We start from the raw sequence: 25,393 nt of genomic DNA, 5'->3' as shown, positions 1-25,393 counted from the left end.
TCTGAATTAAACTTTATTGCAAAGGAACCTTAAAAATGTTCGCGTAATGAATTTAGTAGCCGAGTTACATATTTTATTGGCGCTTTAAGATGATTTTTCATAAAAGGTTTAAGACTCAAGCGTCAACCAAAGTTAGGGTTTGAAAACATGTTGACTGTTTCTTCCTTTAACTGTTTTCGATTTCATCCAAAAAAAAGCTTCTTTACTCTTGGAACAATTTCATATTTATTCAGAAACTTATTTAAATGTTTTCCTTATGAAACTATTTTCATAACATTTACTGCTTATGCGAAAAGACCAATTAATATTCGCAGGCTTAAGGAAAAACAACAGAGCAACAAGAAAAAATTGGCAACACATCGAGCCTTTTTTAAGGAAATGTTTAGCTCGTTACTAAAATTGTTACTGGAAAAACTATTCAGAACTTATAGGAGTAGAAATCGAAAATGTTGCGGCTTAAATTTGAAATCAATGTCTTCCTTTCATCGTGCACACTGTACACAAAAAACAAAAATAAAAAACTAATGGCTTTGTCACTTAAAATACTGAATAAATAATTGTATGTACATTATGTATACTAGAAGCACTAAATCTTCATTATTTCGACTAGCTACTAAGGTAGTTAACTTTAGTACCTTGAGCATGAACTGTAAATATCAACTGTTTGCTTAAGTACCAGCTTATCATTTCAATTGATCTAACGCAAAATCCCATCAAGACGAAACAAACCATTCCCACAATGCTTACCTTAAACATTAGTCAACAGCTCAAAAAGCACACCTAAACACACAGAATTTTCCTACGACAGCAACAAGTTGCCTTTCGACCGTATAGTCCTTGAATTGTAACTGAAATTATTATTCAAATTGTTTAGTTCACCATTACTCAATCCGTTCGTGTATTTAGTCCCGTTTTGAGTAATCGGGTAAGCGATTTTATCCTGTTGCCAGTCATGGGCGTAAGGCAGGATCGACTCCTTTTCCTCCTGTCTCTGGTCGTATTTTGCCTGCAGAGGAAAACACCATTGAAACACCAAAACATCAAGTGGAAGCCCTCAATGCGAATTACCTTGTTATAGTAAAGCATCCCGAATATCGCCATAAACATTCCCAGCACATTCATGGAAGTTACGGGGTTTCCAAGAATAAAAAGGGACAGTCCAATCACAAATATCCGTTTGCTGCAATTGGCTACAGCGTATGTGAGCGGCGTAACCATGTGAAGAACACTAAAGGCTATGACGTTCTGAAGGAAATTTAACACTCCATCCAGGAAAAGCAGAATAATAATACGGTAGTTTTGATAAGTCTAGAAGAAAAGAAGTTAATTAAAGGAAGCTATTGAATTTGAGGAAATTAGAGAGGCAAATACAAATTGGAGGTTTCCTTGTGTTTTCACCAATTTCGAACTGTGGAAGGCGGAACAAGATGCAGCTTTTGCGATGTACACTTACCTTAGCTTTGTCCTGGATCACATTTAAAAAGTCTGCATAAAGCCATATGGGTAAGAACATGATCAAGGCAAGCCTTCCCAAGATATGGAGCAGCCGTAAATGATGCACTTTGGTGTCTTTTAATACCTAAAAAGAATTATACAGATGTAAACCCCTAAGTAATTAGGCAATATCGAGATGGGCCTACTTTTTTGGAAAATATGTGCTGAAGTGAAAAACCAGCAGTCGAGATTAAAGCGCAAACTAATCCAACCATGTTGAAGCTAATCTCGGTCAGTGTGGCAATAGCAACTCCCCCAATAATGGGAATTAAGCTGATGTACACTTTCAGTGTTTGCTTTTCGCCCATGATTAGCCTGGATAAAATCACGGTGAACAGGGGCATGGTCGCTTTAACTGCAAAGAAAAAAACTATGAAATTAGATCAGTAAAAGAACAGTAACAACTCAAGAGATTAAGTGAAACAAACCGCTATCAAGAACCTGGACAAAATCTCTATAATCCCTGTAATACTTTGTAACAATAGATATAAATCACACACAAAATGCCATTAGCTAAGCTGTGGATTAAATGAATGTATCTGGCAATTGTAGTAAAACAATAAGACAATGAAACGGCCATAAAACGACACTGGAAGCAATATAGGAATCCTAGAAAGTGAACCAAACATATGGCCAAGCTTACCTGTATGGGCATAAGAAACTGGCACTTTCCAAATACTCACATGGCTAAGCACACTGGCCATGAACTTGCCGAAAGCCAATGGAACGATCAATTTCCAGTAGTAGTTCCAAGAAATGTCCACATACTTCCTAATGCCCCACAAATTGAAAAGGGGTCCACTGAGAATGGTAATGCTGAGCAGCTGGACCATGGTCATGGTCAGCGGATATGGAAACTCGTTGAGCACAGTTTTACCGATAACATTATTCGTTGAGCTGACAATGTACCATGCCACACATAAAAATAAAACATTGCAGATCTCTCTGCTACGTTTACTGTGTGCCATGTTATGCTGGCAACTGGCAACAAACTGACATTTTGACGCTTGCTTTTACTGTCAGCTTTCAATCAAAGTCATTGATGGGCGTGAGCGATTTATGCTGGGCTTACATCTGGCAATGCTGCAGAGTACCAGAAAAACTACAACACGAATAATAACGTTGTTTTTTTATTACATTGGCGTTCAAATAACAGCAAAAAGATCAAGTGGGTAGTTTCATAAAAATATCTACTAAACTCTGATGGTATTGTAATTTTATGCGTTTTTACTTACGTGTGCCGAGGGGATTTTGTTCAAACTTTATAATGATGTGCGTCTTTTTGTAAAAAATACATTACACTTGACCGCAGATTTGTTAGCGAATTCAGACATGAATGCACAACCCATGAACCCAAATGCATATTTAAATGCTCTAAAAATTCAGAAAAAAACTGGGCTTTGCAGCTTAAATCTTTATCGAAAAATGGCCGAAACTATATAACAAAATTGCTACTTTCTGCAAAAATATCGCACTTTTTAATATTTTCTCCTGTAAGACGCGTAATACTGAGTAAGCCCCTAATCAATGAAACCTGGATCAATAATCCAGATCAAGCGCCTTTGGAAAAACAGGTCTGTTTCGCATTCTGGCGCAATCCAGAAACCCCGGCAGCGAGAATACTATAAAAAAAATAAACCACAGTTCAGCTTCAGCTTGTAACCTTAAGATAAGCATACGATTAGATTGCTACTTGCAATGTGTTCAGTTTTTACCAAATAAAGTGTCGCACAATTAAGCAACGAGGTCGGGTGGTCGATTTGTTGTTCTAATCTAAAAATTACGCTAATCTGACATCATTCACAGTGATGTTTATGGGGCAAAAATTCAGTAGTATTAAACAATAAGTCGATTTCGAATAACGAATAATCCGTAAGCAGGATTTGGACACAAGTACAGTGTTGGTCAAGCGCTCCAGTATCAGGTAAAGAACCAGCTTGTATTTGTGGAAATTGCCTACATTTAAACTCATATTAATTCCTGCTGTGTGGAATTTCCAAAATGCGCCAAATTTTTATTAGTTTATCCTTGGCTAGAAGCATCGAAGGTGCCTCAACAATTGCGTCCTGTACAATTAACATCAATTTTCGCGTACTTATTATTCATGAATATGAAGAATGAGTTTCTAATGCAAAAATGTCCGAAAAACCGATGCTATTCTAGTTTCTGAATGTTAAGGAATTACGCGCAAAAAACCGAAGAGAATCACACGCAACGCACTTAAATTATAATAAATAAATTGGCTTAAAGTCCGTCGCTTTTCCTCTAAGTGCCGTTGGGTCTTAAGAATATTTGACTTCCGGATGCTGCAGCTCCAAAGAGGGTATTTCTGGAGTAAGTGAAGAATTCTCGCTAGTTTTTCAGCCACGATTATTATCTTACACATCTTGGTCCTATTTGCCTACTATTATATTTCTTCAGTGCGTATTGCTATTTCTGTTGCTTTATTTTCCATTATTACTTCTTATTTCGTATAACTATTCCTAATTTGTCTTAGTAAAAGAAAATTTTATACCACCCGTCCACCTTCCTCAGTTCCAAAAAACCTGGTGTGCCGCTTTTTTTGATAAAGTTCAAAGTAAGTATAGTTCAAGTAAGTTCAAGCATTTTTTTTCTTCAGTTTATAGCTTAATGTGTGGAATACTATTTCAAGCTGAGAAACAGTGGATTCAAAATTTTCCCTGGCAAATAATGAGCACAACATTGAGCCATGTTTTTGTTCATTTTTTTGAAACGCTCTGTACATTACAGTTTTGTTTGAAACAAACCAAAATGTAGTGAACCCTTTTGAAACTTCCTCTTTATTGACCATTTGCTTTTTCAATCATTGCGTTATCTTCAAAATTAACAAGATTGCAGCATATTGAGATAATAGCCGAAGAACTAATCTGCAAAATTGCACAAAAAAACATATCAAAATTTAAAAATTCAGTGAAATTATTATTGTGCCTAAGTATGTTAAAATAAAACCTCATTCATTGTCTTGAAGATTCTGACCGAATAGATTCTTGATTATGTAAAGAGATTCACTAGAAAAATCCATAAAACATCAAGGCATTTTCGTTGTAGCTCAGTTAACAGTGCTGATATCAGTATATGCTGTGGCATTTTCTCCAAACTAATCTCCAGGTAATTGCAGGTAAAAATGTGCGAAAGCAAAGTGCAATCGGACTGCGCCTGTGTGACTAGCAAAAAAATCAACTTGGATGAGCCACGCTATGATCAGGAGTTCTACATGGGGCGGGCCAAGCATTTCTTTCAAACCACCAATCCCTTGAACTTGTTCGTGAGCAGCCGAAAATTGGATGAGGCCAAGTGCTTGATTCATTCATACAAGTAATCCAGGAATTCAAATTGGTTGCACTTCAATCCAACCAACTGTTGCAGATGCGGAGAAAAGTTGCCAAGTGGAACCAGTGAAGAGGATTTGTGGCGCGCCAAAACCCTTTACGACTCTGCTTTTCATCCAGATACTGGAGAGAAAATGGTGTTGATTGGACGAATGTCTGCTCAAGTGCGTAGATAACGTTATAAACGGAACGGCAAATTATCTGGTTTTACTCTTAAGTTTTGAAGAGCGCAATTTGAAAACTAAACACTAACTACGCTCTTACGCTTGCCAATGAGTAGAATCTTATAGCGTCATTGAGTGTATTTCAGGTTCCAATGAACATGCTTATAACAGGCGGAATGATCACATTCTACAAAACAGCGCCAGCAGTGGTTTTCTGGCAATGGCTCAACCAGTCCTTCAACGCCCTGGTCAATTACACTAACAGAAGTGGCGACATCGTCCAAACAGACAAGTAGGCACACCGTCCTCTCCCATCGCCTGCAGACTAAATTTGCCTAATTTTCAGACAGATTCTTACCTCTTACGCATTTGCCACCTCAGGAGCGGTGGGCACAGCACTCGGGCTGAACGCTTTAGTTAAAGTAAGTACTTTGCTGTGATCAAGGTGCAAGAAGTTTCTACCCCCATTAAGGCCCAGACTAATTATATGATAAAAACCAAAGATATAAATAATTGAAAACTCCCGATCTTCCTAGAATTGCGAGAAGCCAATGAATGATTTTTGTGCTGCAGAAGATGCCGCCCTTGGTGGGACGTCTGGTGCCTTTTGCAGCAGTGGCAGCCGCCAATTGTATCAATATTCCCATGATGCGAGCTCAGTGAGTAAATGGGCAGTAAAGTGATAAATAGTCCAGAAATCTGCAATTGTTTTCAGGGAGCTAAAACACGGCACCCCAGTCTTTGATGCAAATGGCAATAAATTGGGCTATTCTACAGTGGCGGCGCAGTACGGCATTGGGCAGGTCATCCTGAGCAGGATCGCCATGGCCATGCCTGGAATGGGTAACTTTGGAAGTTCTTCAAGCAGCAAGTTTAGTATTTTATTTTGGAATTTTAGTGCTAACTCCAGTTGTAATGGATTATCTGGAGAAGCGCGGCACTCTAAGCAGGTACCGTTGGCTGGCGCTGCCCATTTCGCTGGGCGTTCTGGGCATTTGCCTCACTTTTGCCACCCCGCTGGCTTGCGCCCTCTTCAAGCAAAAGGCCAGCTTGCCCTTTTTCAGGCTGGAAGACGAGCTCAAGGTAAAAAAACACTTAGCGCTATGGAAACTGAATCCAGAAATTTCCCTTTGTAGTGCAAACTGCACAAAACGCATCATTGCAACGCCCCCAAATACGTTTTCTATAGCAGAATCCTGCATATTCCGGTGCGCTCCTAACCCGCCAGTCCTTATTCACTGTGCATTATTCACTCTTCCTCCATAATAAACTGTGCATTCATCCAAGTTTCCTCATTCCATCAAGGCTTTGCGTAATCAGTTCAATTGAATTTTCAGGACAAAGTTGCAAAGGAGCAGGATATCAGCAAAATCGACCGAGTATTTTTCAACAAGGGCCTGTAAATGCAATATCGATCAGATCAGATCAGATCTAACATTGATGATTGATTAGTTTAAGAACAACTCAAGTCTCAGGACAATATATGTAGTACCTGATGAACCACTCAGATAATTTATTTGAGCCTCAAATTTCGAGCAATTAAAATAGTTTGCCAACTTCGCGCTTTTCTTGCATGTAGCTTCAGGTGGGCCTCCAAAGGAGACTAAGTAGGTTTAAATAAAAGTTTGTTTTGAAAATTTGCGTGTTACTGGTGCGGGTTTTTTCTCTGCAAGCTCAATGCAGGACCGATATGGAATTGTCGGGGATTATTTTCGGGCGGCAGGACTTCCAGCTGGAAGCAAACACTTCATCGGGATTTCTAGCCAGTTTTACTACGTCTGCGAATTCGGGCAAAGCGTAGATGTAGCCTGGAAACCAAGAGGGCGGCTGGGAGCCGCGCAGCTGCACTCTGGACATATACTGGACTGGATCAGCTTCCACGAAATACTCAATCCCGTGCGAGAGCTCAGTTTCCAGATTTCCGGACGACTCCAGCTCATGGATGTTGAACGGCTCCAGCACTGCAGCCGGCTCAGCTCCCACTATATTCACCAAGGGCTCCAAATCTATTTAGAAATAACATCACTGGCAATGAAGTTGAACAGTTGATTTGTTTCGGTTCACCTTCTTCAGCCCAAGGCATTTCTTCATCCTGCAGTGGCTTGAACGGCCGGGATTTTATTCCTGAAACCACGCATTAATAATTAATTCATCGGTAAGTTCCATCGTTATTACCTTTCTTCGGCGACTTTGCTTCATCATCCATAACAGAGGCAAAAATATCGACGGGTGGCCAGTCTTTAGCGTCAGTGACATTCTTGTAGATGTTAGTGAGATCCGTAAGGTCTGGAGTCATTGACTCTTTGTGGATGTTCTTGGAGAGAACTTGCGGAACTACAACGTCTTGTAAAGGTCCCGGGCCGATCGAACTGATCAATGGCTTTAAGTTGTCAATTTTCTCGCTGGTAGAGGGCAAATTACCTCAAAACCACCGATTGTTCGGTGGATTTCTCCTCAAACAATGTGTGGAACACTTGATCGGGATCGCATTCAGGAGTGACGCCGCTCTCTATTGTATGCATAATGTTGGCCAGTGTCTCTGGAGGAGTCTCAGTCAGGGCCTCATCTGCTGTTGGCACCGGATTTACTACAGACTGTTAAAAAGTTATTGATTATAGCAGCACTTGAAAGTTCTGGTGGCTCACTTCTTCCAGCAATAATATGGATTCGGTGGTTAGCCTCAGTTTCTGCAGTCGCTTCTTCGAAGCGTAGCGATCCTCTTGGAAGGTCAGATCCGGAGGGACCATCTTTAAGGTGTTTTCTACATCTTGCGTTTCTTCTTCAACCATATTGGCCAGTTCACTCGGGCTGATCTGAACCCTAGGCTGTGGACCGAAAGTTGGATATATTTTCAACCGCTGTGTGTGCGAAGGTGACTGAATACCTTAATCACTTCATGAACCACTTCTCTAGCAGTCGATGTGTATGAAGGGGTGACTGACACAGTTTCCTTCACGGTAACCACGTCTTTGCCCTAAAGAGGTTTGAGATAAGTGCCCTCGTAGAGCAAAAGTTGCTCAATTTACCTCTGAAGACAGTCCATAGTCGGGGTCTCTAAAACACGAGAAATTTTCAGCTCAAATGTTGCCTTTTTGGACAGTGGGACTTACAGCTGCTGCTCGCTGATGGTAACCCTGGTGCCTCCGGCTTTATCATCCATGTCGGTTATAGCGAAGTTCTTCACCACTCTTTCCGCCACATCGTCGCGTTCCACTCGCTTTTCGCTGTAAGTTTGTTGAAGCAGCCGCTCCATTCCTATAGAAGAAACATCAGGAATGTTTCTTTAATGTTCAGAGCCTTGAAGTACCTGCCGGGGTTTTCACCGCATTTTGTCCCTGGACTTTTTGACGATGACTCGACTGGGCAAACACTTTTTGGCCTCGATTGGCAATCGATCTTTCTAATAGCTGATGCCCGACTTGACCTTCCACTGGAATATTGATGAATTGCAAAAGATTGTTCAATATTGGTGTTGTTTCTCTTACGCATAGGGACCTCGGCGCTGGACATGTTGAACATCTCTTGGGCAGCTTCCCGGTTTTTCTTAAAGAAATTTAATTAGAAGACAGTGTGGCAATTCAGCCGTTTCCAGCGTTGATGGAAAATGAACCAACTGACTGAACTTGATGTTGAAATCAAGTAGAAATTGTACATTTGATTTGTTATAGGCCTTGGGCACTTACCTGGTTAACTTATTTGTGTTAATTTATTATCTAAAAAATATTCATCTAAATTTAGACACGAGAGTTAATAAAAGAAATGTTTCTAAAAACACATTAATGAAACCAAGGAGAAATGGCACAAAAATCCATCCAGATATAGCGTTAGGCTGATGGTACTTCGCCCACTAAATATACAGCCCTTTTTGCCCAGAAACTCCCATTTTCACACCGCAATTTAACAAATGATACAAAGTTATCAGCGCCTGGAAGCGCCAAATTTTCCAGGCCAGGCTCAGTCTTAAATAGTCCACATTTCAAACCCTTAGTTAAAGCTCCTTCATCCAACACAGCAGGTTGGATGATTATTGAAGGCAGTAGACTGTAGGAAGTCGCCGGGTTTAACTCAACCAATCCACAGTGGCGATCGCATCGGGCCCCCATAAGAAAAACCCCATTAAAAACAGCTGCAAACTCACTAAATTCTCCAGCGTCTGTGTCCATCGGCCCTTTATAGAGGAAATCGATGTTTTCTGGCATAACTTTCGCCTCCTTGGCATACTTTAGCTTGGTGAAAGCCAAAATCGCCCGGGGAAAGAAAAGCGCTCTTACTAAATAGGTGTTTGGTGTGAAATTTTCCAAAAACCGCACATTTTCCGAAAGGTCCTTTACAAATTGTGCCAGACTGGCCAAAGTGGGGTAGCACAGTTTCAGCCAAGCCTTTGGCACCGTGTTTTGCAAGATATTTAAGTCAATGTCCTCTAAAGAATCACTCAGCTCCAAGTCTCCTTGCAATGCCAACTTCAGATGCCTCAAATCTGCCCGGATTCTCTCCAAAAGCCTGCGATACATACGACTTTCTCTGGTTAGAAAGTCTTCGACAAACTTCTTTTGGATGTTTGCTGGAATCAGCTCGATTAGCTCGTCTACAGAGGCAAAAGTTCCTTTATGGTTCCTACTACTTGGCTGTCGAGTTTGAAGCATTTGGGAACCAGTAGCCGAAAAATTCCTGATTGTTAATAACTGCTGTTCGGCTAACTGATGCTCAGTCAAATAGAGCGAATCAGCTGCCTCCTGCTCTGGCAGGCCCTCAATGTGCCTCAAATAGTCGCGTCGATCATTCTTGCTGGGGAGAGTCTGAATCCGACCTCCATTAGACTGTCCTGTATTTTTTCCCAGAACCTTCTCGCTTACACAAGTCTTGAGCATTTCCAGAACAAAACTCTTTTCATGGTTGCTGCCCAAATGCCCGTTGTAAATACACTCGCCAATAACAAAGTAAACTTTCTCAAACAGGCAAATTTGCTCGTTAACACTCTCCCGCAAAAGCTCCAATGAATGCCCAAGATCTGCCTCCTCAAACCTCCACATCACATTCCAGTTCCTGAACTTACGCCGCTGCTGGAGCAAAGTGTGAAAGTTGCATAAAGCGAACAGGAGCCTGGAAAATACTTCCTGCTTACCAGGACAGCCATAGAAAAATCCCTTACCTATTAAGGGAGGGTTGTTGTAGATGCGCAGCAAGTTTCTTCCTAAACTATCCGGCGGCTCTTCAACGATTTTGATGGAATTCTGGATCAGCTCCAAAGGAAACTCTGAACTATCACTACTGGTGAGGAAGAGCCGGAAGTTTTCGCAGGTATTTTCAAAATCCATGCTCTTCAGCAGTTGGTCCAGCTGAAACAGCCACTCGCCTGTATAGTGGCAGTTCTGCAGAAGAATCCAAGACCCAGATTTCCGGCCTTGTTCAATCAGTTCTTCGGCGTTGAAGCAGTTCGCTTCGCTGAGGCTCAAGTGATGGAAATTATGCAACTCTCCCTTAACCAGGGCGAAGTTTTGCAGGATTTTTAGCACGTCCAGGCCGGGAGTTAGGATGAATAATATCGGCAGCAAGTTGTAGGACTCGCTAAAGGTCTGCTGCATATCCAATCCAATTGGCGTCAAGAAGCGTTCACCTAGACTGGATTTTATCAGAGCTCTAATCTGGATTAAAGTCTCTTCGGGCTTCAACACCTGGTCCAGAATAATTCTGCCCACTATGCTCAGCCTGTGAAACTGTTTTGGAGGGTGCATACCTTGACAGTATTTCCTCCACTCGGAAGGGTTCTCAATTAACGACTGGGCAACACCCTTGAAGAGCTGCGAACTTTCAAGCCTAAGCAAGTTGAGCCATATGGGCTGCGCAATCCATCCAGGCTTTTCTCCTCGAAAAGTTGCAGCCTCCAAGCTCTCCCATTGAAAAAACAGCGCCACCTCCTCTTCAGAAGCATCGCCGTTGTTGACAAGCACTTGCAAGGCAAGCCAGAAAGTGAAGAGAAGTTTGTGTTTTTCAAAAATCCCCTTGATGACGCTCTGGTGCAGATCGAAGGTAAAAGTGCTACAAAGATTTTGGCAGCGAGTCTGGAAATCCTTCGACTTTCCCGCATTCAAAATTGAAATAAAGAATAGGTTTTTAAACCACTTGACGGAAAACTGATACATATGGTGCACTTTACTCAAGTGGCTGATGCAGAAGAACAGACAGGCAGCATGCTTCGCCACCATGGAGTACTTGGATCTAACTTCGTGAATTAATTCAGCTAGTTGCTTGGTTTTTGCCTGCTTTTCCATGGCGAGCTTGGTTAGTTCCTTGGACTTATCCAATCTTAGAATGCTGTCTTCGTCCTCCAGTATGTCCGCCTGGCTCTCGCATAAAGTGCTAAGGATTTTCGCTTCCAGCTCCTTCAGCTCGGCCTTATTGGCTTTATTTTGCTGCGTCAGCTCCTTGGATTGCTTCCGAATATTCGGGTTTTCAATCGCCACAACCGTACTCAAAACGTCCTCCTCTAGAGCCTGGAAAGTCAACGAAAAATCAATCGTAGTTAATCTGCTGGTGATTTCTCTAGGGTAATTTGTCTTGGGGTTGCAGCACACAATGTAGACTCTAGAAAGGTGGTGGATTTCAACCCTCTGGCCATCCAGGGGGTTCATCAGGCCTTGCCCACATAGGAAGGGATGCAGGCAGGTAGGCAGCTCCCCTTTGCAGTCCTTAATCAGCACAGTTTTTCCTTTAGTTAGGCAGAAAACGAGGGTCATCAGCCAGTTATTGAAAGTAAATTCAGTGATCGTAAGATTATTGCAGGCTTCTAAGTTGGCGATCCACTGCAGGGCTTCAGCATGGGGGTCCAGAAGCAAGCAGAACAGCTTGGAGTTGCCAAAAATTACGGCGTTTTCTATGTAAAATGAGTCGGCAGGAAGGCCGAATTCCATCCATCGCTGAACTTCCACATCATTGGAAAGGACTGAGGCAAACTGGAAGTCGCTGCTCAAGGGAATGTTGTTTTTTTGCAGATGTCTTTGCCATTCTTTGAGTGTTGTTTGTCGCGGTTTTTTGTGAAGTGGAGCTAGATAGGAAATGATCCCACTGGACAGCAGCAGATCACCAACGAGAACCTCATAGTGGCTTTGGAGGCTTTCTGCGGCCTCGGTCCATCTGAGCCGCTCCCCACTCAAGCCCCCTATCAGCTTCTGAGCGCTTTGCAGCTTTTTATTGCAGATGTCCACCTCAATTTGCAGCTTTCGCTGCTTCCTGGTGGCCTCCTCCAAAAGCCCGTGAAGCTGCGCCAGCTTCTCTTCAATCCGGACCACTTCCTCTTTCTTCTGATTCAGCACCATCATCGTGTTTGCATACTCCCTTTCCGCTTTATTGAGTTTCTCCTTTTTCGGCGCCACTTCCTTAGCCACTCTATCGTACATGTCCATGGCAATGATCCACTTGCAAAGACCCTCAGCTGCACTGGACGCTTTAGCAACCACATGGGGCTTGAAGTCCTTATGCGGAAGATAGTCTTTTCGGATTTTCACCATCACCTCGGGCTTGATATGGTCCTTGTCGAAGTCCTTCAGGGTCTGGAGGAAGTTCATGTCTCCCAAAATGCGCTTTGAGGGCCCCCAGTAGTCGAGCGACTTGCGCCCCGTGCTGGGATCGGGAATTCGATCAGGCTTAACATCTTTAATCACACACACTGAAGCCATCACTAGTTTGATGGCATCAGGAGGGTTTTTCATGGATTTTACCAAAGTTATATCGGAGGGCTTGAGGGTGTTTAGGGCGGAAATTGCGTCCTCCAAAATGGGGATGGCTTGCGCCAGCTCGGATTCACACTCGGACTTTAAAAGTTCCGCTACTGCCGCTTGTTCTTTGGCCGTTTTCTCGTCCTTCCGCACTAGGGCGGAGGCCTTTTCCACTTGGAGCGTTTCCAGAGCGATTTGCTCGGTCATGCTGACGGCGTTCTCGGTCATTTCTTCTAGTTGCGGCTGATATTCGGCCAGAGCTTGTTGCATGTTGAGAATCTGGCTGGCCGCGTAGGACAACTTGGCCAGGCCCTGCTGGAATTTTTCCTTTTTCTTTGTCAGCCGCTTCTGTTTTTCCTCTAGCAATCCAACAAAGAGTTCGTGGAAGTGGAAGTAGGCCTTGGGAGTGACGCAACCCTTTAGAAGCTCCAAGCGTTGGCACGACTGGTAAAAATGTTGAGCAGCCAGCGAAGCGCGTTCTTTAATCCCGTTTTCCAGATGTACGTTGCGCATGGCCTGGGTTGAGATGAATGTTAGAGCACTTTCAGGCCAATCGTTCCAGAGGATCAAATTAAGGCGAGTGGCCAATGAGGGGTAGGCGAGTAGTCTCGCCCTTAGCCCTTCCAGGTTTACGGACAGAAACACATGACAATTTTCGCGACATTTCCGGTTAAAATACAGGAAAACCTTGTGGGAGCTGATTTCCAGATTTCTGTTGCCTCCTTGAGCCGCCAGTCGGCTCAGCTCGAGCAGCTCCTGTTTCTCCTCCGGCTCATACAAGTCGGTCACATCGCCATCTCTTATATAGTGGTCTACTATGCCGAGGAGCTCGTCCTGGCCAGCGCCAAAAAACACCCACTTACTCCCGATGCCACCACAGCATCTCATCACGCTCTTAAATTCCTCCTTGTGCTGGCAAAATTTGCCGGCACTTTCCGACTGGGAAAATTCGCGTTTGCTGATAAAACTTGCGAATTTTACCAGCGACTGGCGCCCATATCCAGGCAATCCAATCAGCATGGCGCCTTCATTGGGAATGGCTAATAGTCTGAGCAAACGCGCCAGATGCTCCAGAACGTAGTCGAACAGCAGCAAATCAAGTTGGGGCTTGACCCTGCTGTTGTATTCCTGCAACGACTGCAAGCACTTTTCCTCTAGCAGCTGAAACTTGACTTCATCGTAGCTCCTATCCTGGAAACTTGCGAAAAACAGCCGGTTGAAGGGCAGGTCGCCAAGAACTTCCTGGAAATCTTCCGCAGGGAAATTTGCAGCCACGCTCTCCTTGATGAGGGCACATAAACGGTGAACATCCTCAAAAAACATCCGATCTGCAAACACCCGGAAAACCTCGTGCGCCCACAGCCGGACGAAGATTTTCTTGTTACCATCGTAGACGTCCTTCCTCAAAAGGACGCAGCCTTGGAACACCGTGGACAGACTGTTGATGTCAAAGAGATAATGGAATTTTGCCAAAGTGGGTTTCATCTGCATCCCCAAGCGGTTGTAGACTTGCAGCGACGCGCCCACCAAGAGATTGGCCGCATTTACCACGTCATTGGGCAGTGCCGCTTTCTTCCAGGCCTGCGTCAAGTTCTGCAGGAATATTCTGGAAACATTCTCCTCACTCAACTGGTTGATGGCAAACAGATTGAAGTGCCTTAACAGCCTTTTTGGAAAACCGCTACCGCTGAAGGAAATCATGAAATTCGTGGCTTCCAAAGAAGCACTTTCCCAGCTCTTCAAGTCGCACCACTGGTTGTGATCCAGCTGCTGCCTTAGTTGTTCAAAGGTGCTGCCAGACTTTGGGCAGCAATGCAAGTCGTCCAGGAAGCAAATGAAGCGCTTGTTTGCACTGGGGGCGTAAATCCCACTGTGCTTCTTGACCAATTTGCCATGCAACAACTTCTGGAGGAAATCAGCACTCAAGTGACTGCCTGCTGTGATGAGAGCTTTATCAAACTTCTCCTCCGGCAGGCGATTCAGGAAGCTGTTTTTGAAGATCAGCGATTTTCCAGTGGCCCTCGGCCCTACCAGTAGAAAGCGCCTGTTGTACTTGATGTGCAGCTCCAGAAGAAAGTTGCACCTCACACTGTCCACAGTGGGGACGAAATTGGGCAGCTCGATTTTCTCGTTCTTCAGCAGATCCGCCCAGAGCTTCCAAGCGCCCCGCTGCTTGTAGAGGTAGCAGTAATCAAGCAAAACGCCCTCAGGTGGAATGCCTACTTCCAGCCGATCCAGGCCTTTGGGATAAGGATGCGATGGATTTTGGCCCTTCCAGAGCCACTTGAAAAACTCATCAAACTTCTGCTGGCTCTCGCCCGATAAGCTAGCCGAAAATCCCAACACTCCGGCCTGTAGGCAGGTGGCATGGATCCAGGCCTGCAGGTTCTTCGGATCTTCATTCACGTTCAAACTAGCATCGTCTAGAATCAGTTGGAAGTACGCGATGGTGTTTTGGACCAGAATATTGTCTGGCACATCGCAAAGCTTGTCCAAGCCTGGCGCTTTAAATGCTTCTAAACAGGGCGGGAGGAACCAGTTGAATATTTCTTCTATTTGAGTGCGATGCTCCAAAAACCAGTGGGACTGACATGCTTTGATCCAGGCTTCCAGCAAAGAGGTGTAGGGTAGCGTTTCAGGGGGAAAGTAAATTGTGGTGCTGCCCGATACCTAAAATGAATGGGTTGGGGGCACATAGGGAAATTTACGAAACACTTACCATAGAAGGGCTGGCGTTCTTCAAGCAGATGGTCTCAAATATAAACCTCAAGCTCTCACTCAGTTTCAGGCTTTCCAGCGACTCCAAACACAACGTGCCATCTTCCACCACGCTGGACAGTCCTTTGTTCCAGCTTTCCTCTATGCAACCATCGAGCAGTATCCAGCTTGCCCCCAAACCGGCCTGTCTGATGATTCTGAGCAAAACGCCATCAATCCATCTAACATTCTTGTCTGTCGACCCATGCCCGATCAGGGCCTGGTAATCGAGGCATTTCGGGTTGAAAACGTGCAGTTCAACTTCCGCGCTATTGAGCCTCTTAAATAAGCGAGCGCAAGCTTTCAACACGCTGGTTTTGCCAGTAAACGGCCTCCCTAACAGAATCACTGATCTAGAACGTTGCATAGAGGCAAAGAGATCAGAAACACGCCGGTTGAAGTCCTGGTTGCTCACCGGGTTGATGTCCTCATCAACCTCAAAGCTTTGAGCTGGGGGAGCAGATTCGTGGAAAACCTCCCAAAGAACTTGCGAGAAGATTTTTTGATCGCTGCAGTTGAGCGAAGGCATAAAGGCCCCGTTGAGGCTCTGGCAGAGTATGCTGCAAAACTCCTCAGGTCGGTTGGCGGAGGCAATTTCCTCAATTATCTCCAGCAACTTTTTGGCTTCGCCCAGCCTGAAACTGAATTGCCTTTCGCTGCTAAGCGCATCCTCTAAGAGGGCAAAACAGTGGCTAATCAGCCTGGAGTATCGCCTGCAGTCTTTCACGCCCTTGCTAGCAAGGAGACCCTCTAGAACTGCTCCCAACTCTGGTTGAGTCAATGTGAAGGTCCTGAATAAAACCTTGAAATTCTCAGGCAATTCAACTCCAGTTCTCCCGGTAGACAACTGCCCAACAACAAAGCAATCTTTCGCGCTGCAGTGGTCTCGTTTCTTCAGTTCGATTATTCCTAGAAGATCTTGGGAAATTACTGAAAGAACTTCCACTTTCAGCTGCTCGAAGTGCTTGAGGGTGATCCAGGCGCCGCATTGAACAGCGCCTTTTAGCAGCTGAAGGAGCGGCTCCGCATCCATGCTTCCAAGGCAGGTGAAGCTCAAAAACAGCCTCCCTAAAGCCTCTGCTAGGGCTCGAACTGTGCTGGCTTTTCCTGAGTGAATTTTGCCCCGGACAAAGCCAAAACAGCTGGAAAAGTACGCGCTGAGCAAAGCAACAAAGCAGCGATCAGTTAGAGGCGTGAGCACAATTTGCTCGCTATTTCCCAGATACTCATAGCCATAATCCAGGGAATGTTTCAGCATTCGGACTGAACACAACGAGCTCTGAAAGTAGTACCTCAGTTGCACTTGCCACTCAAAGTGAGTGTGGTCTATCACCAAACCGTCTTTCACAAAAGAGCTGAGTAGATACTTATTGTTCAAGTCGCTGATTAGTAGGTTCCTCAAAACAACCCTCTCCAACTGGTTTACTTTGCTGTTGATAAGAGCAATTTTCTCTTCAATGGAGCTTTCCAGCTTTTGCTTGCAGATCAGCAGCTTGATGTTATGGGAGAGTTTGAGGGCGTTCTCCACTTGGTCGGTCCAGAAGACTCGCGCCATCACTTGCAGCACTTGCTGCGGGTAGTTTTGCACCAAGTCCCTAACGGGCAATTTCTTGTAGACTTTGAAACAATCCGCAGCGATCTGCTGGAGGCTGTCAACCATTGCGGCTTGTAATTGGTTGAAGGTGCTCTCCACAGTGCTCAGATCTATCGGGCGTCTTAGACGCACTTCTTCACCTTGGCGGCTTTTGAAAGCGATAACTTCCTTAGAGCTTCCAAACCCCAAGGAATCAACGCCAGGGAACAGTTTCCATAGAAAACTCCCGCCGCAAAACTCCCAATCAGTGGCCATGAGTGTGATTGTCTCTTGATTGGATATGAAGTACAGTCTGGGGCATTTTACCCTGATACCTTCCAGATAGGCATCGACCCCCTTCTGCACGTGTTCGAGCTGTAGCAGGGAGATTTTGGTGTCTTCGACAATATTTGTTTGGCAAATGTGGTGAAGCACTGCAGGGGTTTCGGAGGTTTTTTTGGTGATTTCCTGGAAAAATCTGTGGCACGTCTGGAAAAGCTCTGCCTGTTTTGGGATGCTGCAGCAGACGTCCTTAAGCTGGAATACCGGAAGGAGTTTCATGTAGGCACTCTGAAACACTTTCCAGTCGTGGACAAACGCCGAAATCCTTTGGAGTGTGGTTGAAAACTCCAAAACCTCCCGTTCATAGGGCTTAACGAAAACTGAGCTTCTCATATTCAGGAGTTTGATCGCGTGGTCCTCTACCAAAGTTTCTATATCATTCAACTCTTCTAGAGTTGGAGTGGATTTTTTTGCTTTGATGGTAAAGTTTACGGTTTTCCACTGAACCTTTAGGGACGTCAGCTGCTCCAGTAGCTGTTGCTCTTTGGAGGCGCAAGTGGAAATTATGCCATATTCCTGCAGCTTGCCTTTGAGGTCAAACTCCACCATTTTCCTCAAAGTGGTCCCTGCAACCCAACGGAATTTGTAGTGCGAAACCAACCATCTTTCAGCCTAATTACCAGCATTGGGCATCAAGTTGAACCCAGCAATTTCGGACATGGCCTTCCAATGTCTGGGCCGCAAGGCATCATTGCACATGATCTGCATTATGGTCAATGATGGCTTAAATTCCTGCAGAATATTCAGGCACATTCCGCACAGCTTCAAAGGGGCGGGCCAGTTTAAAATGTCTGGATCATCCACGGTTCCCTTGAATCTTATGAGGAACATCGACCACTTTCAAACCATTTCTGGTGTTGAATAGTCTTACCGTATGGGCAAATTCTCATCTTGCGCCTGCCTGAGTCGCTTTCGGTATTTTTTCTGAACCTTTCCCAACTCGGCACCGAATTTGTCCACCTTGGAGTTGGCGCTTTCAAAGTCCAGCTGATCGAATTGGCCGTTTTGCCACACAGAGACGTGCTTCTGAACGTCCAAGCTTAGCTTTAAAAGGTGGTAAAACGGATAGACGTAGTCTTTCAAGGTTTCGAAGTCCGCATAGCTGGATTGGGGGAAATTTAGGCAGACTTCCTCCTTGTTGATCCACTCGATTCGGGACTGGATATGCTGTAGAGTTGGGGAGGTTTAGTGAAAGCTTAAAAGGGCGCTGGATGGGAGTTGCACCTTTATCTTGCTCATGTGCAGGGTGATTTGGCTGAGGTATTTCCTGGCTAGCTTAATATCGTCCATTTCATCCAAAATCACTAGTAGAGGATAGGTGTCAGTGATCAGCACAGAAATGTCCTCAATCACCTTTTGCAATTTCTCCTCGGCTTCAAACTTCAACTGCTCATATGTGAGCGAGTGCTGCTCAATGATTGGCAGCACCTCATCCAGCCAGTTTAGAGCTGGGAACAATCCATGCAGAAGAGCTTAAGGTAAAGACCGAAACTTACCTTCAGAGTTCCTCTTCATGTGCTCCTCATCCAGTAGACCCAAGGTGATGATGTTGCACAGAGAGCTCAAAGCAGCCTGCACTCTTTCAGTTAACTGATCCAGTTGCTCGTTTTTCACCCAGCTCATAAACTTACCTTAAAAGCCCCTTTGAGCAACTTCAAGCTGCTGATCTCAAGACTTACCAGTTTCGATCAACTCTTCAGTGGTAAACGGCTTTTGGTTGGCTCGAGCCTTGATCAGTTGGAAGCTCTCGCAAATGTCGTTGACTTCCCACAAATGCTGGGCGGATAAATTTTGGAAAATCGAGTCCAGAAGCCACTTCAAGCTTGAGTGCAACGTCTGCCGATACGTGGTTAAATCAACCTGCCCTATTTCGAAGTACTCATTATCTGGGAGATGATCGACATTGCTAAGGAATCTACAATAGAATAGAATGGATTGTTTTTAACTCCAGCAAGGGTCGCAACTACTTTTTGAAAAACTGGATTCTCTGGCATCCATCCTCAAACATCAAGTCAATGCTGCGCCCCTTATTGGCCGAGTTGATATCCGGGTAAATTTCGCAGAAATCCCCCTCAAGCTTGCTCAAATACTTCAGAATCGGCTCATAAAGCCGGGCGATGTTCTCAGCAATATCTTGCTTGCAATTGTGGATAAATTCCTGCGTTAAACCTAAGGAAATTTTCCTCGAGCCTTTGATGACGCCCTTTTCCATTACATTCAGGTCGTGACCGGCGCTGACCAGATCGTCCAGTAATTGATGGAAAGCTTTAACCACCTGAAAACCCCTTAAAAACCCAGCATGTTCCAACGGAAAACATTTTACCTGATTTTTATTGGGATGGAGGTCAATGTTCTGGTCAAAAGTTGCATAGAGCCTCAAAAAAGGAGCCGCACGTGCAGATCCGGTAAAGTCCACTATGTGCTCTATCGTCTGCTTTATGCAGGCGCTTACATAAATGGAAAACAAGCCAGTGCAAGCAGGCAGGAATTTGGATAAACCTTTCTTGCACGCAGGGTTTGCGTCAACAAGTTTGATCATTCGCTTGCGGAAGTCATGCAGAATCACTGCTGAAGAATGCACTTCCTGTGGAATTTTAACTGTTTCTATTGCTTAGGCTTTGTTAATGGGCATTGTTACCTCATTAAACAAACTTTGCAGCTCATCCAGAGCGAAAATTCTCGGCAGCTGGATTTTAAACAGCTGGAAAGGCAACCCCAAGACACCTTCCCTTAGGAAACGCCTCATGAGGTCACAGTGCAGAATCCAGCGCATTTCAAGCTGTTTTCTAACGCGCAAGAATGTTTCGTAATTTTCAGTTCTCCCCAAATGTTTGTAGCATGTTACTGAAAAGCCTTCGCGGGGATGTTCTCTAACCTGGAGGATTATTTATCTTTAATACAATATTGTCAAAAAATGGCTTGAAAGGTGGTTTGCGGACAGGAAGACTTTTCTTCTAAGCCCGAAATTAGTGATGAGCGAGATAGACAGTTCAAAGCCCCAAAACTAGCTTTGAACTTTCTCATTGTTTGAGAAGAATTTCCGATAGGCCCGGGTAACTCAGTGAATTTTTAGGTGTTGAGGAGGATGGCTTGGTGCGCCAACCCAACGCACCGGCGCAGTAACGCAGCTCTGTTGCTAGGAAAATGTTGATGACTTTTTTTCACTTGTTTTGAGATTTATTTTAGGGGCCATTTATTAATAATATTTTTAAAATTTCTTCAAAATTTCGGAATTTTCCGGTTTTAGTCAAGTCACTCTTTCTTCTAAATGCGTAATTTGCCAACGTTTCCAAAAGCCAAAAAAATTATGAAATAAATTTAGAATCCTTGATCGCTTTGTGAAAAGATTTGAAATCCCTTTTCAGCCTCTAATTTTGGAACAAAAATCAAATCATTTTCTATTAAAAAACGAACGGAATAAGCGAAAGTTTTTAACAGATTGATTGGATATCTCTGACTGTAAGGTTTGTTAAAAAAATGTGTTTTTTTGGGTTTGACTGATTTTTTTGCTTTACTTTCTACTCAAAAACGCTCTATTTTGTAGAGTTTCATTTAAAAATACTGACGATCTGGAGGTCTTTTACGCGAAAAATTACAAGATAAATTTATAGCTTTGTACAAATTTTACAAAAACTTTTTTCAGCGTCGATTTTGGGACAAAAACGAAAATAAATGTCTCCCGTCTTTCCCCGAAAACCATTAATTAAGGTTTTCTCCAACACCGATCACAAAACTAAAAGTTTTTAATCGAAAACGCAAAAATAATTTATTTTCTGATGAGTTCCTTCTTTTCTGACAATAATGACAAAATTAATTTTGTTAGAAAATTTGCCTCATTCATCGGTTTGCACGGAACTTTAGAAAACCCATTTCAACTTCGAATTTGGCTCAAAAACCAAATAATTGTATTCACTTTTTAACGAAAGTAATTAAGATTATCTTGAAGAAAGGGCCAGAGAGCAAAAGTTTACAAAAAATTACTAGATATTACTAATTACTAAAATTATAAGATAGATTTTATTGGAACACTCGCCTTCTTAATCGCTTCGCAGACATTTTTGGAAAACTTTTTACAGCTTCGAATTATGGACAAAACCGTAATAATTATTTCTGGGTTTTTTTCCAGAATTATTTCCCCGAACTGAAAAAGCGAAAGTTTTTAATAGTAGTACGTCATAGTAGGCCTAGGTAACTCAGTGAATTTTAAGGAGTTAGCGCAGTGCGGCGCAAATGGCTTGGTGCGCCAAGTTCCTCTTCTAAATACTCAATTTTATAAAGTTTTACCTGAAAATGCTGACAATCTTAAGTTATTTTTAGCAAAAATATGAAATAAATTTAAATTTAAAATCCCGTTTCAGCTTCGAATTTGGAACAAAAATCAAATAATTTGCTATCAAAAAATTAACAGAATTAGCGAAAGTCTATAACAGACTATTTAGAAATCTCATCACCTCCATACCTCTGAAGAAAAAATGTGTTTTTTTTAGTTTTAACTGAAATTTTTTTTGCTTTACTTTCTACTCAAAAACGCTCTTTTTGTAAAGTTTCACTTAAAAATACTGACGATCTTTAGGTCTTTTACGCGAAACATTACAAGATAAATTTATAGCTTTGTAAAACTATTTAAAAAACTTTTCTCAGCATTGAATTTGTCACAAAAACGGAAATAAATTTCTCCCGTTTTTTTCGGAAAACCATTAAGGTTCAATTAATCTGAATCGAAAATGCAAAAAACCATTATTTTCTGATTTTCTGACAATAATGGGGTCTTTTCAGCCAAAAATTACAAAATTAATTTTGCTAGAAATTTCGCCTCATTCATCGGTTGCAAGGAACTTTAGAAAACTCTTTTCAGCTTTGAATTTGACACAAAAATCAAATAATTTAATTCCGTTTTTTACAGAAAATAAGTAGGATTATCTTGAAAAAACGACCAGCAAAAGTTTACAAAAAATTATTTATAAAATGCGCCGTTCATCGCTCATCGCACTGAAGATTTTTAAAGTTTCTTTAAATTGTCAGGTCATTTCAGTTTTAACAAAGTCTATTAAGTAATTATTTCTACGCAAAAATCGCATTGTTATTTAGTTAAAATACTAACAATATTCAGGTATTTTCTTTGAAAAATTATAAAATAAATGTTATTGGAACACTTGCCTCCTTAACGGCTTTTTTTTTAAAGAAAACCTTTTGCAGCTTCGAATTATGGACAAAAACCTAATAATTATTTGAGGGTATTTTTCTCGAACTGAAAAAGCGAAACTTTGTAATTATTTATTTTTGAAAACTGGAAAACTTTTGGAAACTGGGATGTCTTCACTTTTAGATCAATATTTCTAAACAACACTGTCTCTAAACAGAAAAACCGCGTTATTCCTAACGTTTTACTGTAAAATACTGGCAAACTGAATCTTTTATGGAAAAAAATTAAGAGATCGATTTTACAAGAAAACACTTTCTTTGGACTCACTTCTGTTGCTGGGAGAATCTAGATAACTTTTTTTAGTTGCTTGAACAAAGTAGTAAAACGTTGCTCAGAAAAAATGTTGATGGGCTTTTTTTTAGATGTGCAAATTCCAGTCTCGGGTCTCGTTAAGCTTTAATAAATGACTCGTTAACTCAGAGAGCGGCAACAACTCAATAGCGCCACTCAACACAGTGTTACCCAGGCCTAAATTCCGAGCTTTGGGTTATTAAAGTATACAAAACCCTGCAGGTAAATAGGTACCTTTAAATTAAGGCCAGCCCGATGGGTAACTTGCCTAAACTGCAATTTGGTATCCTTCATAATCTCCGCCACAATCTGAGGAAATCGTTTCTCCAAAGCGGAACATTGAATTCGCTTCCTGATGCACTTTTCCTGAAACCTTTCCCGACTCCAACGTGAGTAGAAGAGCGCGAACAAGCGCCCATTACCTGGACATGTCGGTTATTGGAGAGTCTTCAGCCAATTTTCGGATTTCCCTGCCGCTTGCAGATGCTGCAGGAAGAGCGTGCATTTGGCCCATTCTCTCCAAGGCCCTTAGTTTGGTTTTGCGGATATTTCGGCAAATATGAGCGGAAATGCGCTCGCGTTGCCGCGATTGAATGTCGAAAATCGACGATAATTCTTTTGATAAGTCTAGTGGAAAGGGTATGTCGGCAACAGCCAATGAGGGTCTGTTGTGATTTTTTGCAATGGTTTTTTTGGCCATTTTCCCCGTTAACAATTACCAGTCTCAACTTACTTGAACGTTATAAAACCCCAACTTGTTGGATCAATAGCGCCAAGGCGATTCCAAACCAGTCAGTGGGTTCATTTTCATTTAGGTAACGCTAAAGTTCTTACCTTTTCCGCCAACTCATTTTGGTCAGCCCTTGAGCCTCCCTAAAAATCCGCATTTACAAAAGCTTTTTTTCTTGCGTTTTACTCACTCCGCATCTGGGTATTCCTGTGCCTGCACGGGATGAGCATCCAGCTTGTCCAGGCTGAGGCGCTAGTAAATACTTAAGATTAATTGCCTAATTTCAACCAGTTTCTTTCCCGTAAATTAATCCGATGCTGACCTCTTCCCGGTGGAAAACCTTCTCTAGGTCTAGGTGCCGACGTTGCCATTCTATAGCCGGGCGCTTGAATTCTGCTTAAATAAAGTCAAATTTGTATCCGTTGCAATTGAAGAATTGAAAATTGTTTATGCCTCATTCTATCTTCAGTTCATTCTTCAATCTAAGGTACTTTGGAAAGGTAACAGTCAAAACTACTGTAAAAATAGAGCGCGATGCAAAAAGTATTAACATTCAAGATAGTGCAGACGGGGATGAAAAAGAACAAAAATCCGCAAAAAGATGTAAGAATATTTCAGAAATGAATAATAGGAAATAAAATGGGACAATCGAACCATACTAAAGAAAACACTAACGGACGAGCGAGCTCTAAAAACTTAACAACGGCAAGAATTATCAAAATTACAGATCGAATGAAATTTTACACTTTAAACACTTAACTTAACTTAAACTTAACAAAAACAACACTTAACAAAAAGTTAAAGAAGAATTTTGATATAGGTATTCAAGATAATAAAGGACAAAGTCTCTAAAGTCCCTACAGGACAAAAAGAGAAGTACCAGAGAGGCAAAGATCTGCGGCTGGGACAAGAGCTCTAACAACACCCTGATATGACGAGACAGCATGAATAGAAAGACCATTATCATCGCACAATCAAAGAGTTCAATACTTCTGTTAAAAATGTGTCTGTAAACCTAAACTGTAAAACTTAAACTGTAAAGAAAAATTAAGACATTTTCTCGTCCGAATTGAATGAAAACCCGTTTCATGAAGCTTGCTGATGGCTTTGCTGACCAAAGCAAACGGATATTGTTTTCCAAATTTCCACTTTTCTCTATAGTTCACTCTGATTCACACATCATAAATAGAAAATGTGAAACGCAACTACTTGCCTGGAAGCTCCTGGTCTGGGAATTTGCCTCGGGCTAAAAAGCGTTCAGACTCAGATATAAAAAAATTAAACAATTGCGTAAAATTTGATACCCTGCGGGCACGGCGGCACTTTCTTGTTGAGCTCTAGCAGACTTTGAGGCACATGCCGGCTGGCAGCCTCCCTTTGCTTTCGGTTGAGCTATAAACAATGTTCATGCTGAAGGCCTAATTTTGCGTTTGGTAGAAAATCTTCCAATTGCTCAGGTTTAACTAACAACCCCTTACTTACCACTCGCACAAGGCAATAACTCTCGAATTTGAGTAGTTGTCGTCGTTTTAGAGCCTCCAGCCGCTGTTCGACTGGTAACAGTCGAAGTAGTTTTAATGGTAGGTTTTTTACCCCCAAACGTCGGCAATCGCGACATTTTCGATAATAAACTCAGAATTTCACGAAAAAATTACTTTGATAAATTGTCAATATGACTTGATGAGGCCTCAATCACCTCAGAAATTAGGCTGGTTGAAACAATGGCCGTTTATTATAAAACTGTAAAATCTAAGGAAGGATGTTTTCAGGAATTTGG

The 25,393-nt window shown here is 42.6% G+C and overlaps 4 protein-coding genes across 6 annotated transcripts; 1 reads left to right on the top strand and 3 right to left on the bottom strand.

Moving 5' to 3' along the window:
* Positions 1–89: 89 nt before the first annotated feature.
* LOC109546265 (solute carrier family 35 member E1 homolog) lies at positions 90–2,504 on the bottom strand. The gene is made up of 5 exons (XM_048668031.1): positions 2,138–2,504; positions 1,641–1,849; positions 1,454–1,579; positions 1,069–1,308; positions 90–1,006 (listed from the first exon to the last, which is right to left on the bottom strand). The coding sequence occupies exons 1-5, from the start codon at positions 2,460–2,462 to the stop codon at positions 800–802; spliced, it is 1,107 nt and encodes a 368-aa protein (XP_048523988.1). The 5' UTR covers positions 2,463–2,504; the 3' UTR covers positions 90–799.
* A 577-nt stretch (positions 2,505–3,081) lies between these two features.
* LOC109546266 (sideroflexin-1) lies at positions 3,082–6,645 on the top strand. 2 transcript variants are annotated; one of them, XM_019917170.2, is made up of 10 exons: positions 3,116–3,418; positions 3,992–4,072; positions 4,634–4,830; positions 4,882–5,008; positions 5,155–5,300; positions 5,355–5,430; positions 5,582–5,667; positions 5,724–5,851; positions 5,907–6,091; positions 6,346–6,645. In XM_019917170.2, exons 3-10 carry the CDS (start codon positions 4,640–4,642, stop codon positions 6,409–6,411), a joined length of 1,005 nt encoding a protein of 334 aa, XP_019772729.2. In that variant the 5' UTR covers positions 3,116–3,418; positions 3,992–4,072; positions 4,634–4,639; the 3' UTR covers positions 6,412–6,645. The 2 variants fall into 2 exon arrangements, with proteins under 2 accessions (XP_019772728.2, XP_019772729.2); XM_019917169.2 differs by lacking the exon at positions 3,992–4,072 and having other exon boundaries at positions 3,082–3,418.
* Positions 6,480–25,313, bottom strand: LOC109546264. 2 transcript variants are annotated; one of them, XM_019917167.2, is made up of 16 exons: positions 25,099–25,313; positions 24,921–25,008; positions 24,830–24,862; positions 23,939–24,009; positions 23,807–23,868; positions 23,721–23,759; positions 8,494–8,551; positions 8,316–8,438; positions 8,119–8,263; positions 8,035–8,062; positions 7,893–7,982; positions 7,654–7,833; positions 7,430–7,602; positions 7,184–7,377; positions 7,073–7,132; positions 6,480–7,014 (listed from the first exon to the last, which is right to left on the bottom strand). In XM_019917167.2, the coding sequence occupies exons 1-16, from the start codon at positions 25,232–25,234 to the stop codon at positions 6,683–6,685; spliced, it is 1,812 nt and encodes a 603-aa protein (XP_019772726.1). In that variant the 5' UTR covers positions 25,235–25,313; the 3' UTR covers positions 6,480–6,682. The 2 variants fall into 2 exon arrangements, with proteins under 2 accessions (XP_019772726.1, XP_048523987.1); XM_048668030.1 differs by having other exon boundaries at positions 24,921–25,026; positions 25,099–25,177.
* LOC125505081 (dynein axonemal heavy chain 7-like) lies at positions 8,560–18,834 on the bottom strand. The gene is made up of 4 exons (XM_048668029.1): positions 18,617–18,834; positions 18,013–18,559; positions 15,440–17,958; positions 8,560–15,390 (listed from the first exon to the last, which is right to left on the bottom strand). The coding sequence occupies exons 2-4, from the start codon at positions 18,221–18,223 to the stop codon at positions 8,833–8,835; spliced, it is 9,288 nt and encodes a 3,095-aa protein (XP_048523986.1). The 5' UTR covers positions 18,224–18,559; positions 18,617–18,834; the 3' UTR covers positions 8,560–8,832.
* Positions 25,314–25,393: the final 80 nt, after the last annotated feature.

Source organism: Dendroctonus ponderosae, unplaced genomic scaffold (genome assembly GCF_020466585.1).
Source record: "Dendroctonus ponderosae isolate FM_Combo_2020 unplaced genomic scaffold, Dpon_F_20191213v2 Dpon_F_20191213_7, whole genome shotgun sequence".
NCBI lineage: Eukaryota > Metazoa > Arthropoda > Insecta > Coleoptera > Curculionidae > Dendroctonus > Dendroctonus ponderosae.
The sequence above is the reverse complement of the archived record's forward strand: the minus strand, read 5'-3'. Positions and strand labels throughout refer to the sequence as shown.